This window comes from Alligator mississippiensis, chromosome 11, assembly GCF_030867095.1.
Source record: "Alligator mississippiensis isolate rAllMis1 chromosome 11, rAllMis1, whole genome shotgun sequence".
Lineage (NCBI taxonomy): Eukaryota > Metazoa > Chordata > Crocodylia > Alligatoridae > Alligator > Alligator mississippiensis.
The window spans coordinates 18,800,900-18,819,531 of record NC_081834.1 but is presented as its reverse complement, the minus strand read 5'-3'; the positions used below and the strand labels follow the sequence as shown (position 1 = coordinate 18,819,531).

The 18,632-nt window shown below is 39.5% G+C and overlaps 1 protein-coding gene across 5 annotated transcripts in view; it reads right to left on the bottom strand.

The window, feature by feature from the left end:
* The window catches only part of USP8 (ubiquitin specific peptidase 8), a 37,042-nt gene that overhangs the window by 5,236 nt on the left and 13,174 nt on the right, over positions 1-18,632 (bottom strand). For 2 of the 5 annotated variants that reach the window (XM_006259352.3, XM_019477452.1), the window contains 12 exons: positions 18,253-18,338; positions 15,403-15,547; positions 14,388-14,448; positions 12,989-13,148; positions 12,569-12,731; positions 8,585-8,729; positions 8,235-8,461; positions 6,276-6,881; positions 3,657-3,752; positions 2,983-3,063; positions 2,298-2,560; positions 245-457 (listed from right to left, as the gene is read on the bottom strand). In XM_006259352.3, the coding sequence (XP_006259414.2) occupies positions 245-457; positions 2,298-2,560; positions 2,983-3,063; positions 3,657-3,752; positions 6,276-6,881; positions 8,235-8,461; positions 8,585-8,729; positions 12,569-12,731; positions 12,989-13,148; positions 14,388-14,448; positions 15,403-15,547; positions 18,253-18,338 (2,246 nt within the window). The remainder of the gene's footprint in view (positions 1-244; positions 458-2,297; positions 2,561-2,982; positions 3,064-3,656; positions 3,753-6,275; positions 6,882-8,234; positions 8,462-8,584; positions 8,730-12,568; positions 12,732-12,988; positions 13,149-14,387; positions 14,449-15,402; positions 15,548-18,252; positions 18,339-18,632) is intronic. The other 3 variants (XM_014605963.2, XM_006259351.3, XM_014605965.2) reach the window with 3 other exon arrangements.

Genomic DNA, 18,632 nt, shown 5'->3' with positions numbered 1-18,632 from the left:
GCTCACCATAAACAGAGGTTTTCCTGGAAGAACATACTTCACCCTATATCCAAACTTTCAGAAAACCTAGAGACATAGTGTGTCTTAGCACTTCCAGTGTTTTTAATTTTAAAGTGACTGTGTGGGGTTTTAAAGCACTAGTTTTAATATATATTCTTTTACTTTAAAACTGTAACAGTGGTAAAAATAAATTCTGCATTCCATGCCTCAAATTAAAATATGATATAGATTAAGAAATTGTTACCTGTTGATATCATTCTGATGGAAGTTTCTATTGAAATAATCAGCCAGATGTGGTGCATTGCACAGACACTGCAATACAGAATTCATATAGCAAGTGTTCCCTAAATTACGAAGTCCTGTGAGAGCTGGTCCCAATCCCCCAAAGACGGGGTTGAGATTCCGAATCTGCGACGCAGACAGCCTGGAGATTTCTGCTTTAGTGTAACAAGCAGGTCTGTAAGGAAGAAATTATTTAGCAGTGCGGAGCTTTGCATTTGTTTTCCCAGGTTTGCCTGAGGGCCTACTGTATGTAGTGTTTTCTTCTATCACATGAAGAGCTAGTCCTGGTCTCATGACAGATTAGTTGGGGGCCCTGAGAAAGCAGTACATTTTAGCCTTTGGAGTTAAACAGCCTGACTTTTTTTCTGACACGCTTATATTAAGTTAACACCAAATGATGTTGGATTGGCTCCGAAGATATCTGTGTTCCCAACACTCCTCGACTAGAGGTGGAAACCAGTTGAGTCAGAGCACAGAGAATACCAGGACTGTATATGCAATGCAACGACTCATGTGAAGAAATGGAAAATCCTGCCACAGAAAGTTACAGAACACTCATTTAAGTTATTCAAGACTAAATAAAGTAATAATGGCAGATCCTATACAAGGCAATGAATACTGGTCTATAGTACTACCCAGAGACAGACTAGAGGCCTCAAACTGGTGGTCATTTCTAATCGGAGAAGTTTTTGAGACATTTCCCCTGCTTGACATTGTTCTGGAAGAGAGAGCAATACCGGCGTTCAGCCTACAGCTGCCCCCTCTCCCCTGATCTCCTGCTTGGTGTGGAGAACCAGCTGCTCAACTCCTCCTGGTCCAAGGGGACTGGAGTAGTGGGGCAAAGCACCTCCCTGTCCCCTCCAAATTTTCCCAGACCAAGGATCCTCACAGGGTTGTGGACACAGTAGGAATTTATCCCCCACATGACACTTCAGAGCTGGTGCTTGTTGCCTTACCCTGGGAGGGGAGGAAACAGTAGGACAAATCCCTTAGTCTGTTTCCCAGATGAGGCAGTTCCTCATCTAGAGAAGTGGACAGCATTGCCCAGTTGCTTCCCAGACCAGTCCACTAGGAGACGGGAGCAGCAGTGCAAAGCCCCCCGCCCTAGGCAATCCCTGCTGTTTCCCTCACCCTCCAAAACCAGACATGGAGGGGAGAGCACAAGCATTCATTCTTGCAAGAGAAACTCTCTAGCATGGGAGAACTTCCAAGTTAATACCTGGAAGATCTTCTCCTTTAAGGGGCATGTTTCTCCCAGGAGAAACTGACTGAATGTTTGTGCACCTGTCATTTCTACTGGGAGAATGGCAATTCTCCCATTAAAAGTAACGCCTGTATGTGGCCCAGAGACTTCCATTCCACAACAAAAAGGAAGTTAACATCTACAAATAGTATGCTGATGAAAAACAGTCATTGTTTAACCTCCCTGGGTATTCCATTGCTGACCTCAGAGTAGCTCTTCTTAAACAACAACATTTTACAAACTAAAGTAACGGGACATTGCAGAACAAGACCTCATCCACAGATTCGATTAAGTACGGTCTAAACATGAACTATGGATTCTTATCCCAGTACCTGGATTAGCTTTTGTGACCCCTTTGTCCCTATAGATTTATTATTTGTTTGCCCCTCCCAGCACTGCCCCTCCTTTCTCACCTCCTTCTCCTGTGTTTTGTATTCGAAGAGAAGTCTCCCTCTCTATTTGATAGACTGCTCTGTGTATGTCCTCTCTCAGCATCTGATGAAGTGAGCATAGGCTCACAAAAGCTTAGACTAACTAAATTAGAGATGCATAAAGTGCTACAATCCCTTCAGCTACTTTACTAACAGTCACACTGTGGTATTTGAAGTCCCATAAGTTTAACAATGGGTAAATAATGACAAAAAATGGCAGCTAGCCAGTTTAAGTCCATCATAAACTTTCTTACAGGCACATAAAACAATCCAATTATCCACCTGAATTCCATGAATTTTAAGACCTCATGTTGCACAGAGACTTAATTTAGCAGACATACTTATTTTCACGATTGACTGCAGGAGTTACAGGAATTTTCTTCTTTTCTTCCTCGTGAATGGCTTGGGTTATATCTGGTGAAGAATAGGAGCGCTTCAGTTTGGAGTGTTCTCTTTCCCGTTCAACAGTCACCCGTTGCTTGGCTTTGTGAGTTGGTGGAGTGGATGGAGGGGTGGATGTAGGAGCCATTTCCGGTGGATACATATGAACAGTGTTTGTTGGTGAGTGATAATAACGAAAGGTCCCAGTGGTTGTGTCTGGAAACTTGAGAGAAAAATAAATAGTTTAAAAGCCAGGTAAAATCCATCAGTGGACAATATAGCTTATAACATTTGAGTTATAAAAAAAAAATTACCTCAATAATTTAAATATGTAGACGTTATGATAAACTCACATTGCAGACCATCTCAATATTTAATGGATTAAGCTTTTATGAATAATACTACTTCCCCTAAAACATGCATTAAATATTGATTGCTTGGTGCCAGTGGTTGTAGACATTAGCTCCACTCATTTCAGACATAACAAGAATCTTAAGAGATCTAGAGAAAATATGGAACACTATGTGTGTAAAATGTTACGAAAAAAATCAAAAGAAATGTAATGGTAATGGTTTGCCTTTGCACACTCAGGAAACATGTTTCTCACAGGTGACGACATTCTAAAATTCTGGAAATTATAATTACCTTCACCCAGCCTGCAGGCAGTCCTGGTACTGTCCTTCCCATTTCCTCACTTCGTGCTCTCATCAATGGCTCCCGTTGGGACTAATAAATACAATTAAGTAAGGCATATTAAGTCATGGTTATGCAGAACAGTATGTCTAGACTGTCTTTATTTGTAAATTAAAAGGTTACAGATAAAACAATTCCCTAGGAAGCATTAGTGTTCCAATTAGAAATTTGGATTTTTTGGCTAGGACTGAAAAATGACAGAATAGCTCTGTATTTAGTATCGTTTGATCGAAATGATCATTTATTGTTATGGTTGAGAAATCACACCAATCCATCTACTCTTACATATGCACAACAATCTGAATTCCAATTACTTCTTCTTTTCTAAAAAAAAAAAATTTGAGTGCTTACTAAACATTTAGGAACAACCACTTCCCTCCCAGAAAAGGGAAAACAAAAAGGGAATTAACACAATGAACAAAAAGAACTGAAATTCTTGTTAACGTCATCAGAGATGTGTAAAGATTTTAGGGAAAATTTCAAGTTTGCCTGCAAAAAACCAAAACATACAAGTAACCAACAGCTATAAAACGCAGCCACAGATAAAGAACTTCAACATGAGATGAAGTTACAAACATGACATCTAACTAGATTTCTTTCAGCTTCACACAACACACTATATTTACTTTAAGTCTTTCAGTATCTTGTTCAGTATCCTCTCTAAGGGCTCCTGGCTTTTGAACTCCACTTTCACTTTCTGGTTGTCCTTTAACCCCAGCATGCTGTAAAAGATTTTAAAAAGAGATTTTCAATTTTCCTGTGGAATTACTAACCATCAATACACGCACATGTGGGGCATGTTGCTTTATCAAAACTGAGAGGAAAAGCTGTGCATCTTTTAATAAAAAATATTTTGAGGACACCTCAGCAGCAAGAACAGGTACGTACATGCTGAACTATGATCTTTAATTTTTCTACTTGTTCATACACAGTAGTTTTCTTGGAATAACGATTTACATCCAAGCCTTCTCTTGCAGCATGTTTAAGGCATAAAGTCAATTAGAAATCCATGCAGTTTCGAGAACTCAATTAGAAATTAACTTCCCAAATTCTGCTTGCATGGCTGTCTCTACTGAGTTCTCTAGTTTTACAAATGTATTTTTGTTTTAATACATTTCTCTCACTGTTGCTGTAATGAAGACCAAGAGAAAGAAAAAAGAAGAACAATCAAAAATATCTATTCCATCCCAGGCAACAATACAACGGTTCCATGTTCTCACTCAGAAGCTGGGAAAGGAGCTTTTCAGCACCAGGCTCCCTACTTTAGTCAAGTAAGTTCAAGTCTGTCAAAGTTTAAGCAACTTGAAAACAGAAACCATCAGTTGACCACAAACTGTCTGTATCACTAATGAAGTATCTTTTCAATGGACACAGTATAACTCAGGACCTACCTAATTCATGGCAGCTGCCTAGCAGTCATTTCATGGGCAGAGTACAGTCCCCCTCCCCTCCCCCATACCTCTCATTGGCTGAGGGAGCCCAGTGACCCCCAGCCTGCAGTGCTGATTGGCGGTGAGGGCTGTCTGTCATGTAGCCCTGCCCCAAGTCACCAATTGGTGGAGGGGTGGAGACACATGACAGGCAGCCTTTGCAGCTGATCAGTGGTAAGGGGCAGCAGCCATCTTGCTGGTAGCCCTTCAAGTGGGCATCCCCTCCCCTTCCCTGTTCAGGTGGGTTGCCACAGTGCTCTGGGCACTGCTGGCTCTCTCTGGGGAGTTAGCATTTTATTTTCCATAAGTTTTTTTCCTCCCGTGGATTTCATGAGCATTGCCCCATTTTTGTGGAATCCGCGAAATTGCAAATTCAGTAGGTCCCTAAGTAAAACCAATCATTTTCCTTCCAAGCTCAAGTTTTATCTGTAGAAGGAAAAAAAACATTCAAACACCGATGTTATGAATCTTCCGTGAATTATTGTAAGTGTAGTTGCTATAAAGAGGACAAATAAAATATGTAGCTGGCCTGTATTTGTGTTTCAAATATTTTTGTATTAGGCAAGCACTGCCTAATTATAATAACTGCTGAAACACTAAGAAAACTAAACTAATCTCAAAATCCCCAAAGTGAAATTTCGTTCAGAACTACCATAAAACATATCTGGCATGCAAATACTGTAATTTGGTTCACCACTGGAGAAATACAGGAGTCTAGAAGACAATTTCAATTTCTTTAAGTTCTGCATGCACTACAGAAGTCCTAGGTAAAGAAAAAAACATGGGGCAATGCAAGCTATGAAGCTGCTAGCATTGCATGTTGAGAAAGAAAAACAGAAAAAGAAATGCGGCAGAAGTAACTGCAAACAATTAATGACAGAAAGCTTTTAGAAATGTGTGACCCCCCCTTCTATAAAAACAAACTGCAAATATTTAGCATCCCACAGTTGTTATATCCATATGTTGGCGACCTGAAAAAATGCAGTAGATTCCTCTCCCCACCCGTGATTTATGAAGCATTTGCCTATTTTAGAATTTCCTTGTGAAATATTTACATAAAACCACATTTACATACATTAAATATTACTGATGCTGGATTTAAAGTGCACTAATTAAAATTAGAGAATATTTCTGGTGGTACATTCTCAAGCTGTAAATTTTGGAATCGGCTGCAGGGTAGTCAAATTTGTTTCTTTATGTTCTGTGATCAGTTGAATCTATTTTATGGCCAGATTAGGAGTTACTTTACTTAGTTTTTCAGGCTTTGGAGCAGAGAAAAAGGAAGGAAGCATGACTCCTGCCAGGAAGAGACTGCTTTCAATGAAAACACTGAGCTGGGGTAGCTGGCTACTTGACTCTCTAACCTAACCAACAATACCATAAAGTCAATACCTCACAGCAGCAGAGTTAAGCTCCACCTAGGATATTAGGGGGTTGAGACTGTCCTTCCCCATCTTGTACCATAATGGCAGAGTAAGCAGAGAACCGGTGTAGCAAAGGGGACTGTAGCCATGTCTGGGATGGAGAAGAAGCAAGAGACTTTGAGCCAGTTGTGCTTACTTCATGTCTGCAGGAAGTTTCCCATCTCAAGGGAATTCTCTGCTGCCCTGGAAGAGCCAGAATCTGGCCACTTTGGGGACTTTTCCCCCCCCAAGTAAATAGGAAGGCAGGTCCCAATAAAAACTAGTGTGTTGTGGTTGAATACTTCTGTACTGGCTGTATCCTATTATAGGCAACAGGATGCCAAATGACAAAACCAAGCCAAAGGAGTGTTCTTCCTTCCTTTAGTGGCAAATGAACCTCTGGTTTACTGACCTTGCTTGAGACCGACACCCCTGTTGCAGATACTGAAGAAACATCCCCTAACACTTGTCTCTGCATTTCTGGTGTTCGAGTCCCCTTTTCTTTCTCTTCTAAAGCTATTTTATCAAGCTCTGGTTTTCTTGCATTGGTTGTTTCAGGTTCAGTTTTATTTGTTTTTTTTCCTTCTGCCATTGCTTTGCGTGTTCTCTCTTGCGCTTCCTTTTCCTCTTGTTCCTTGCTTGCCTGCTCTTCCTGCTCTCTCCCCTCATCATCTTTTGCTTGCCGAAGCTTTTCTCTGTTTTCCTTTTCTTCCAGTTCCTCTTTTGCTTTCTGTTCTTGTGCCAGCTTCTCCCATTTGAGCTTCTCTCTCTGTTCTTCTTGTTGTCTTTCCCGTAACTCCTTTTCCTGTTTGCTCTTCTCTAACAGGGCAGCTGTTTCTGCATGTATGCGGCTTCTTTCTTCATCTGTCAGAACAGACGTTCCATCAAATACTGGTTTTGTGGACCGATCTGGAACCATACGTCCATTCTCAATCAGTTGTTTGTCAATGGCTGTACTTTCTGATTTTGGTCTATGATCATCAGGGAATTTTGCTAAAGGCTTTTTTGTACGATCAATCTGGAATAAAATGGAGAACATGAGAGTGATGTGCATTAGTCTCCTGTGTTAGCTTGGAGATAGTATTCCCTAGCAACACTTTCTTCTTTAACTAAACAGGTTTTCTGCCTTGTGAAAACAAAGGCTTCTTCATCATTTTATCCATCTTACATGTTATAAAAACTTCTGATTATACAACTGATTAATGTAAGACATTTAAAAGTCCTGCACAGACTTCAGTTGATTTTCATCAATATTCTGAGGTATGTAGCAATGATTTTTAAAAGGAAAATCCTTGAACTGAATCTTCACTTTTAATATGGCTATTATTATAAATGTAAAACAATAAATTTTCAGGTGAAAGCCAACAAAACACATCTAAATAATAAAAAGCTATTGTGTCAGGAAAGATCTGCACAAGAGCAGTGCTGTAAAATGCATCCTAGTCTCCTTCATTTTGCTCGTCCATCTTATTTTCAAAACGGTTTCACAAATATATTGACTTGCACAATTCAGATATCAGAAATCAGAAAGCAGTGATGGAGAACAGGACTAGAGCCAAAAACTTGAGTCTCAAATGGCCTCAGGGAACAGTTTGCTTTAATTTCCCAATTAGTAACATTAGGCTATTCATTTCTCTTATAGCTGTGACATGAGAACTAACTGTGCAGAGCAGGTGGAAGGTAAATGTTGTTAAGCGTTTACCTTCAGAATTCAGCCTTTTTACACGTGTCATAGATCAAGCTGAATCTTTCAGGCTGTAGAAGGCCCAGCACTTACCTGGGCCTGGTTTTTCCCTTTTTTTGATCATGTGAGAGAGCATGCAACTGAAAGGCAAATTTGCTTTTGGTGGGGGGAGGGTATTTAAGAGCTTCCTGTAGCTCAGACCTGGGAGAGCAGGAGGTGCCTGGGAGTCCTGTAACAATTGTCTGAGGCTATGAAAAGATGTATAGCTGATGTCCCTACCAGAAGGGAAAATGTGAAGAACCAGGAAACAATGGCCTGTGGAGGAGGGAAGAGAAAGAAGGTCTGTGGGTTTTATTTATTTATTGCTGCATAGGAGGGCTTTTGGCTAAAAGGGACACAGAGACCACTAATGCACCTTTATCAGCCCAGGGAAGACAGGCTCCAGAAGCACAGTGGAAATCTGGGTTAAGAGGTAAGCCATACCACAACAGAAACCAAAAGATCCTTCCTAGTCTATCACGTGTGGTTTGATTAGGAAAGGTGGAAATCTATAACCTAATTAAGCCTACAATGCTGAGGCAAGTGCTGCTGTTGTTTCCTCGCAAGTCTAGATCATTCCAGTTTGCAGGTTTGTCACGAATAATTAACTAATAAACACAAGCTTAAACAGAAGAAAGAACAGCTTACCTCAGGGATATTCCTTGTAGCTGACACTGCGTGGACTACAGGTGAACTGTCAGATCTGGGGGTACCTGCACCTGGGATGCTGGGGGTGTTAAGTGATCCTATTGTCTTATCCAGATTGTTTCTTATTTCATCCTTCTCAGTCACTTCTACTGGGGAGGGCTTTACATAGGCAACAGGTAGAGGTGGAGGAGGAGCTGGCTCTTCCAGAGATGGGTAAGTGAAATCCACTGAAAACCATAAAATTAGAGTTGGTTTTTAAAGCAAACAACATATTTTGAATCCTAAACAACAACAACAGCGCGTCTCCAGGTACGTAGTCTTGGACCACTTTAGCCTTCCTTCTTACTTACAAGATACAGTCACTGCTTCATCTTTGCCATGCTGCGGTCGGGTTACTTTAGCATTTGTTGTGTACTGGGGATAGCAGAGGAGCCAGCTCTCGTAGCCTCCTTCCAGGACCAAAGGTTCATTCTGCAGGATAGTTTTACTTTCCCACTGAAAAAATGTTGAAACATGATAATGTGAACATTGCAAAGGCACCTTTTAAATATCAGCTCATATTATGTTAAAACTTCCATCGCTGCCTGTTAAACTTTAAGGAACAGCTCTTTTTCAGAATGGTAATTAGTTAATTATTTAATTATTCAGGGTATAAAAACACTTCAGGGCAGGGATTTCCTTATGCATCTGTACAGCACAAGCACAACAGGGTCTCCTTCTCAACCAAAGTCTTTGGGCACTATCATAATATGAATATTTACTACCACTAGCAGCAACCCTCCCCATTTAGAAGCCATACGTTTTATATAGTAAGAATATACTTAGCAGTGTCTCAGTTCTTTTGTGAATATTTGCATTAGTTTAAACTGTTAATCATCTGCCATCAACTAACAAAAGCTGGGAATTTCAGATTCGACACTACCACACATTCTTCATTCTCTATTATGACCAGAGGAGCCTGCAGGAATCGCAGGTCATCTAATAGAGCAGTACACTTAGAAGGCAGGGTCTGCCTGCACCAATTCCAAATTCTAGCTGTGTAGGTTTAGGTACTAGAAACTGTTGTGCAAGTCTCTTTATAAGAACTGTATATTTAAAGAAGGAGGAACAAATTGTAGAATGAAAATATCGCTTTTCTCTCTCTCTACTAAATTTAATACAAGTAGTAGTTTATTTAAAGCTTTTGCCAAAACAGTACTGATCATTATTCCATTGAATGATCTTTATATTGCCTACTTCTGATTCAGGAGCTAGTTGTATAGTTTTTTAAGGAAGATTCAACATAAGATTCTAACTGAATTTTTAGTGAGAGGGGGAAGTGCTCAATGCTGAGACGAAGAATTGGCAGCTGCAGGAAAGTAACAATAACCAATGTTTTTGGCAATGTATAGCTAAAGGGTTAATTTTTTAGCTTAATTCCTCATGTTCCTAAAAGATATATGGATCTTGTTGTGGTGTGTTTAACTTTTTTTTTAAACTTACGTGCAGATAGGAATAGAAGGAAATGGTAGCTTCTTGCTAAAGTAAATGTTATCTATTAAGCTACAAACAGACCATTATCTCGCCTCTGAATCATGAGTAAGATAATATATGTCCTTGCTGAGAAATGGAAATGCCCCTGACTTTGATTTTCTTCCCCCAGAAACCAAATAATTCATTAACCAGTGGTGCCCAGTCTGACCAAAATTTTTACAAGGTATCCATCCAAACCATTGGAATAAAAATATAATAGTCCCAGATTTTAAAATGGTGATAAGAGATCCTGTGTCTTATTGACCCATTCATCTTGTGTGTATTCCTGCCCAAATTCTTGGAAAATATTTACTTTTATCTTCTGGCATAGATCTCTAAAAATAATATTTTGGGAGAACAGGTTGGTTTTAGAGAAGGGTACCACTGCCTGGGCCATTGCTTAGGGTTGCACTATCTAGCATCTAAATACGTTAAAAGAGAATCATTTGTATATACCCTTCATAGATCTCAAGGGAGCTTTTGACTCCATAGACCAGGACTGCACAACCTCAGGCCAGAGTTGGCCAGTGCAGCTGTCATTCAGTCCTTAGGGCTCCCCATGGGTCCAAACATTTGGCAGCAAGGGAGCAGGTTCAGCAATTGCTGCTCTTCTGTTACCAGCTTTCTGGACCTGTGGGGAGCCCTGTAGGCCAGATAACAAGGCCTGATGTGCTGGGCCGAGCGGAGGCAGCACAGGGCCTAGTCCTTGTGCACAGGGATGGAAGAGGCGATTCAGGTCTGATCCAACCCATTGAACAGCCCATGCCATTCATCTGGCTCACAAGTTAAAAAAAAACAAACCAGAGCATCACTGTCACTGATTAAAATGATGGAAGAAACTTGCAATAACATCTATGGATAAAACTCCCTTACAATTAACTGTCACTTATTATTCAAACAGCATCTAGGATGCTTTATGGAATTGATGGTGCCCTATCCAATAGCTTCCCAATTAAAACAAGGGTCTGACAAGGATGCTGGCTTGCTCCACTGCTTTTTTAATTAATTCTTGAATGATCTAAAATAGATGCTAACACGGAATCAATTCCACACACCCATGATTTTGAAAGACTTTGTCCCCCTTTCGCTTTATGTAGATGACACATTAATATTGTGACCATCCCAAAAAGACCTCCAAAGGTTACTAGATACCTTTCAGCAGTACTGTACCTCAAATAGCTTGGAAGTCAACACCGCTAAAACCAAGGCATTGGTTTTTGGGAGTAGATGGAGGAAACCAGATTTTTCTTTTACAAGAAAAAAAACTTGAGGTGATGTCTACTTTTAAATACCTTGGAATCTTTTAGCAAAAATTTGAGCTAGAATAAATGCAGTGAAAATGAAATACTACAGCAAAACAAGCCTTGGGTAGGGTTTTATTTTTTTACAATAAGATGGGCAGAAAAGTGCTTCTGAAAACACAAAAGGTAGTCTATATAGTCCATTTTATTGCATAAAGCAGAGATTTCTAACTTTTTTACGGCAGCTTTTATCTCTCCCTAATTGTACAATGGGGAGGGCTCATGCGCTCTGAAACCACACTGAGAAATGTGAGCACCTCAGCTCAGTTAAGAATTCTAAACTACTGGATGAAAAATTTAAATCTTTTACACCTACCCCATACCTTAAGAAGTCCATTCTTGAAGCCTCTCCTTTGCCAAAGAAACCCTTGTTTGAAAGGTTAAATAACATCTATATTCTCCTCCAGACAAATGGCCTGGGAAACGTACTAAGAGCCACTGACCTAGTATTTCCCCTATATTTAAAATAAGGCATAAACTTAAAAATTAAAGATGCCAGCATACATACAAATCTGCTGGCAGTCAGACTGAATTAACAGAAATCAAACCATTTAACATTTTTTAAAACTCTTGGTGCATCTCAAGCTCATACTCCTCTGCAACCCTCTAAGGAAAATAGATATAAAACAGAGAAAGCGGCTAGTTTAAGAAAGCCGACGGGAGTTGGTAGGTCTCAATTCTTTTGGTTTGGGAAGCGCTGGCCCCAGTGGTGGACCAACAGGGGTGGGGGGGCACGGCCCTTCAGGGTTCTTATCATGCGGATGGCGGCCGCGTTTGTTGTTCTGCCCGCCCGCCCCGCGGGTTGGGCCTTTACTTACCTGTTCTGGCCGGAAATTCCGGCTGCCACCCCTCCCCCCCACAGCCGGTGCTGGGACTTTTATTTCCTTCCTGGCCGGAACAGGTAACCAAACAGGGCCAGGGTGGGAGCAGAAGATGTCTCAGCGCAAAAGATGAGAGGGTGCAAATGCAAGCATTGGCCCCCGGGCCCTGGAGACCTACAGTACATCACTGGCTGGCCCACAGGCCTCCAGAAGAGGCTTCCTTCTCTCTTTAGCAGCTATCAATAGTCTCATTAGGCAGCAGATGCTCAGGCATTTCTCAGGAATTAGGACAAGAGGGGAGGAGAGTCTGACTATGTCCCTGTCATGCTGATACCAGACAGGCACATCCCCATAAGAATTTCAGGTTACCAAGACGAGATCTTTGCAACTTCATCATGTTCAACCCCCCTCCCCCCAAAAAAAAGAAAGAAAGAAAGAAAAAAGCTCGTTTCCTCAGTCTATTCTGCTGTTCTCTGACAAAAGTGGGAGCAAGTGAAAAAAATGTAACTTCAACCAACCCTTGTTAGGTATCAACATTGTGGAACCTAGGTGAAAACTGCAGGAAAGGAAAACAGGTGTTTACCTAGAATATTGCATCTCATTCCTGCCCTTTATTATCCTGGTTAATAAGAAGCGACTTTTAAATAGGTCTTTTTCCCCCCCCCAAATTAGTCAAGTATAAAATGTCAAATCTGCCAACCTTAAAAAGTGCATCTTTCAAGCTCTGCAGCGTGGTTCCTAGTTGCAAGTCTCTTGCAGTACTGAACCAGTCAAGTAGAACAATATAATCTACATGTCCCCTCTTCATCCACGATTCTTTAGAATTCTCTGGGAGTCGAGCTTCAATCCAGTTCGCTGTGACTCTGAAATGTAAATAATGCATTTCATCCAAAAATACACAAAAACATTTTTGGCAGGACTTGTGATACGGATATAACACGCAGGTAAACTGAACTGAGGCCTACCCTTAGGGCAGGCCGCCCAGGATCTCCCTAAATGTTCACTTATTCATGCCATTTACTCTAACAGCACTTACTGCATTTTGCAGACTATAGTAATTAAACCAGTAAAATATTTAGTTTCCTTCAAAAGATTGTATCATGAAAATAGTATTCCATACCCAGGACTGATAGCCTCTTCTGGAACACTGATGGAATCTGGAATACAGGATTCCTGATAATCTTTCAAGCTTCGTGCATCCATGATGATCAATTCAATGTTTTTGTCCATCATCATTCTATAGAGTTTCTCAGCTGTGACTGCTTCCTTAGATACAGAAGCTATTATATGCAAAGACATTAAAAACAGAAAAAGATTATGATTGTCTCTCAATGGAGATGTTCAGAATCTAGTTTGCAAACAAACAAGACCAAAAACTTAATTTCCTAGGGAAAGCTAATTTAAATATTCAAGTTCTTTTCCTGTGTGAAAGTTTTCTAACAGAATGCTGCAGGTAGGACTTCACAAGAAGAAAATATCTGAGACTCTCTGTTCCCACTGAAATAAAGATTAGTGGCTCATTTTTAAAAGTCCATGTTTTTTAAATTATCAGTGTTATGTGTTACCTAAACGAGTGCAAACAGGTATCATTACATTGTGGGCCGTGGGTGTGCTCTTACAAGAGAAGAATTTCATATAACTATATTAGAGGAGCAAAACTCAGGGAGAGGGTGAAAGAGCTCCTTACTTTAAATAAAAGTAATAGAAACATTTTAAACCTGTCTAGAATCTTTCACATTACTAGCAGCTGGCTTGTTTCTTTCTTCCTTGTTGACCGTGACAAGGTTAGTTCAGTTTGTCTCAAATAACTATATCAATGGGATCAAATGTACAATTCAGCAGCTTCCTAGAAAGACCTTAACCAAACCATGTTCTAACATACTACAGGGCATTTATAAAGTCCTTGTGCAACTTTAAACTTTAACTTTGGATATACACATGGCAGAAGCAAACTGTAAACAATGATTGAAAGCATAAATAAGTTTTTAGCATAGTATAAGCTATACAAAGGGTAAGGATCACAAATGCTATTCATGAAATCACTCAGCACCAACTGGAAAATGTTTTCTATGAGTTAGAAAGTCGGACTGAAAGATGGTGGTTATGTTGAAGTCTAGAAATTTGAGCTGTATTGTGTCAAAACTTAATGAATTATGCTTTTAATCACCATTTACAGTTTGCTTCAATCATGTGCACATCCAAAGTTATTAAAGTTGCACAAGGACTTTATCAACACCCTGTATTTGGGGATAACTTTCATAAATTCAGAGAAAGTTACAAAGTAATACCTAAAAGCTCAGTATTTATAAACATTACTTTTTATATAAAGCAAATTAAAGAGATTTAGTCAATATACTGAAATACTAGGAATAACTAGATTAAGATGATGCAGTAATTCTTTTTTTCTTTAATGACAGAAAGATGAATAAGGGAAGCTACCAAACTGAATTATCTGATTTTTTTTTTCCATTCACATCTCTATGAAACACCACTTAGCACCTGATGAAACATCGACTTACCACTTGAGTTGTCAAGTTCATCTCTTCTTTCCACCAAAACCTTTTTCTCACCGTTGATCTGCTTTGAGAAAGTGTCAGAAGTTGCTACATTAATATTCTAATATATAATAACAAATTCAGGAAATGACCATGGCCAAGAATTGGTCAGATTGCTATCCATGGGAGGAGGCCAAACAAGAGGGAATCTCCTAGGTTATGCTGGGAGATGTTCCAGGAATCCCACCAGAAGAATGGGAAGACAGCTTCCCAGCACAAAGGGGAAACTGGGAAAAACGATACAACCTAAAATCACATTGCCTGTTAAGTGATCATGCTGCATGCATGACTGAGGCAGGATCCCTACTAAGCTACTTCTGCTTTCTTGGATTAGCTAGATTTTGTTCAGAGATAGTTAGCGCTCTCCCTCCCAAAAAAGAGATCTGCAATCCAGGGTCATTTCCATGCACAAATACAAGGAAACAATCCTGCACATCATAGAGCTACTCCTTGCTTAACGTTGTAGTTACGTTCTTGAAAAATGCAACTTTAAGCAAATTCAGTTACGTCACAGTAGTTACCTACTAGCAGGCAGTGGCCAAACAACGTTATTACTGAACGCTGTGTGACTTTAAACAAGTATGTTCTCTAACAGATCGGCAATCTGATAATGAAACAACATTAACCAGGACGACATTAAGTGAGGAGTACCTGTATCTCTAAGATTACAAAAAGCAATAAAGTAAAGGAATTCAACATGACGGTTTAAAATACAGAATGACTGAAAACTCAAACTTTGTAATGTGCTATAAAAATAAAAAGCATTTGACAAAAGGGTAGAAAATAAACTAACAGCCTTCCTGAATTGGAAATAGTTAACTTTCACCAAGTTAAAATATCTATCCTTTAGCGAAATATCACAATTTAACCCACTCTCTTCAGTAAAACAGCCTTGTGTAAGTGATGTTGTAATAAATTGCTTGTTTAAAAATCGGGCATCAGATTTCCTATCTTATCCATAAATATTTTCCTCCATTACCTTCTGGCATTTTCCTTTGGAATCCACTGCAGTTTCTGAAGAGTTTTTGGCTGAAGCCCTTCCATCATCCTTTGCCTCCTGCCTTTTATGCTGCTCTTGTTGCTCTTTTTCTTCAAGCTTCTTCCGAACTTCAGCTTCTTCATATCTAGGAGGAAAATACCCAGTTTTTAAAGACACTTTTAACATGGGCTACAATCACTCAATAGACTTGTGCAATGATTTCCTTGTAAACTTTTAAATGCTGAGGTCTCGTCACACTTATTTTAGCCCTCCACATTTATTCCATTTCCCCATCAAACTACTCGATGTTATTCCTCTGTGTCAGGGATGGGGGAAGATAAATGTCTTCTTCCCTCAGTCCCCCCCACTTTGCAAATAATCCCTGTTTTTCTTCTCTTAGGGACCATCTTATAGCCACTGCTCTTCAAAACTCAAGCTCGTTTCCTCCCCAGCCTCAGTTGTTTGTATTTCTGCTTTCATATAACTGACAAAGTTAAGTTTCTTCCCCCTCCACCCCACTTCCTGTATTTGTGTAAAGTTCAACTACATTTAAGCAGCATACTCTCTTAGGTTTAAGATTTAAAAATGAATGTTGACACTTACGCAAATTAGCAAGCCCCCCTTAATGCTTTTGCCAAGAGAACCTAGTGAGTAGCACTTGCGCTTATTGCTCAGTGTTCAAATTGTTCTTGGCCAGAGAACTCCCCTCAGTCTGCATCTGGTATGCTTTTAAGACTATCACAATCAGCTGCATGTAGGAGCTTAAATAAGAAAACTAACTTTCAATACTGTTACAAGCCCAACAACTCCAGATGAAGAATTCAGACAATGGTGCTACCATGAAATCAGCACGTGCTCCTTGCCCCTTGTCTTAGGGATTCTTGTTCTGGTTTTTGTTTTCCTTTTTAGCCCAACCTATCTATCTGAATCTTTTACTTCCTCTCATTACAAAGATAGCACAAATATTGTAAATCCATGTCTATAACTCTGTAGCTAAGCAATGAGACAACAGTGCTGAGTCTTGCATCTTAGTTAATAAGATGTGGCCAAGTGGTTGCCATTCAGTTAGTCCTGAAGAGCTAACATGTCAAACCATGGAAATCCAGTTACTGCTCTACATCTTGGACACCAAACGTGTCTGTCCTTTTGATGTTTCTCTCAGTGGCGTCGACATTCCACAGGGATAAAGACGCAAGCTTGAAATCTGATGTTTCTCTACAACTTTTCTAGTCGGCGATACAGATGTAATTCAGAGAAAGCATTCATGTTCAGCAAAGCAAAAACATGTTTAAGTCCCACCACAAGATAAGTATACTGAAGCATGTGTTTACTGCATCTTGAAAGTAAACACTTATCCCTCACTTTTTTTTTAAGATATGAGGGATTCTTTAAGTAAATTAAGTCAGACTTCTGCCTGTACCGGGTGCACATTAGACAATCCATTTTATTTTCTTATTCTCATGGAAATAGTGGTTTCCCACCTGTCTCATGAGTGTGTTTAAAATCTGATGACTTTTTTCTGGTACACTGTCCAGGATGAAAGCTAGTTAGGTAAACCAACTAGCAGATTTATTACTGAGTGGCTTCTGCGATTTCCACCCCCCCCGCCCCCGAACCACTTTTCATTTGTAAGAATCCTTAGATACGTCAATATGCCCAAATACATATTTACACTATACTCTTAAAATGATTAGTCATCATAGCCATCCTCAAACTTTGGAAGAAATCCAAAAATTACTAAACAAGAAACTTTCACAAACGGTGCCTTGGTCTTAACTCAGTAAATACATACTGGGATCACTGTGCAGGATTTGGCTGTGCATCTATGGCACTTCTGAAATGTAAAACTCCAAAGGATTTAAAATAACATTTTAAAAAACCTCTGTGAACTCACAAGCTCTGGTGATGCACAGTCTCCAGATTTGTTCAAAATAAATGCTGCACAACATTTTCAGAAACGCTCTATTCATATGCATAGGTACCATGCAGATTCATGTTTGCTGAATTGTATACAAATTGACTGTGCAAAAAAAGTTATTGATCACTTCCAAAAGCTCCTAGCATAGATGCATTTAGTCTGACTAAACTGATTTTGCTAATGTTGAGGAGCCCACAAGTTAAACTGCCAGCAAAAACAGTTTTAGCCAGCATAAAGTATGCTCACAGTAGAAGAGCTTTGTTTATACAGATAAAGGCAAAGGGCTTTTAGTGTGTGTATATTGTCTTAATAGATATGTGCTTAGGAAATGCTTTTAATGGACAAGCAGTAGTGATTTCATAGAGGTTTTCCTTGGGACCTTTTATTTAGTATATGCATTAAAATAGTTTTATAGATGACAGTAAATTCTGATTACTAAAATTACAGGAACTTTAAACATACAGAGCTGCGAGTCAATGGGGCCAATGACAGCAGATTAAATTTAGTTTTGTACACTCTGGATTGCCTGATATCAACAACAACTAAAAGCAGGATGCCTAATTTAATATTTAAGAGACAAAGGCTGCATATACATGTGCAAATGATCTGGGAGAATTATCCTGGGCTTGTTTTCCTGGTAGAAAAACTTACCCAGAGACCCCTGAAGACATTTGAATACTGAGCCCCTGAGGAGCAGAGCACCCTGGGATACTGAAGACTGTTCTGTAGCTTCTCAAATAGGGGAAGGTACAGACATTCATTTTCCAAGAAGAAACTCTCCTGAGAGCAATTTAAAAAAAAATCCTGAACAACTGTAACTCTCCAGTTAAAACTGAAGGTCTGTATGTGGTCAAAGCCACAACAGCATATGGTCGGTATACTTGGAATGTGCAGGATTTTACATATTATCTTTGAACACAGGTTTCACGTACCTGAGTTTCAGACTGTCCGAGAGTTTTTCAGCTTCTTCAACAGCTTTTTTTATGTTTGTAAGTCCAAGTATTGAATGAAAATAATCCTGAAATTACAACCCCAAGTACAGTCAGTACTGTCCAGTGTATATACAGAATAGCACATTTCTAGACACTTAACATGTAGCAGCACACTGAAAACATTAAGACGTTTCCTCAGTAAAGAAAAAATTAAAAGGCCTTAAATGTAACGGAATTTTGTTAATGCCAGTTGCTCTAAATAAAATTAGATGTGCTCCTCTTAACTTAAAAAACCATAACAAATATTTATACATACAAGTGTATTAATATTTTTTACTTAATAAGACAACTCTGGCTGCAAGGACAAATCAGATGCATTT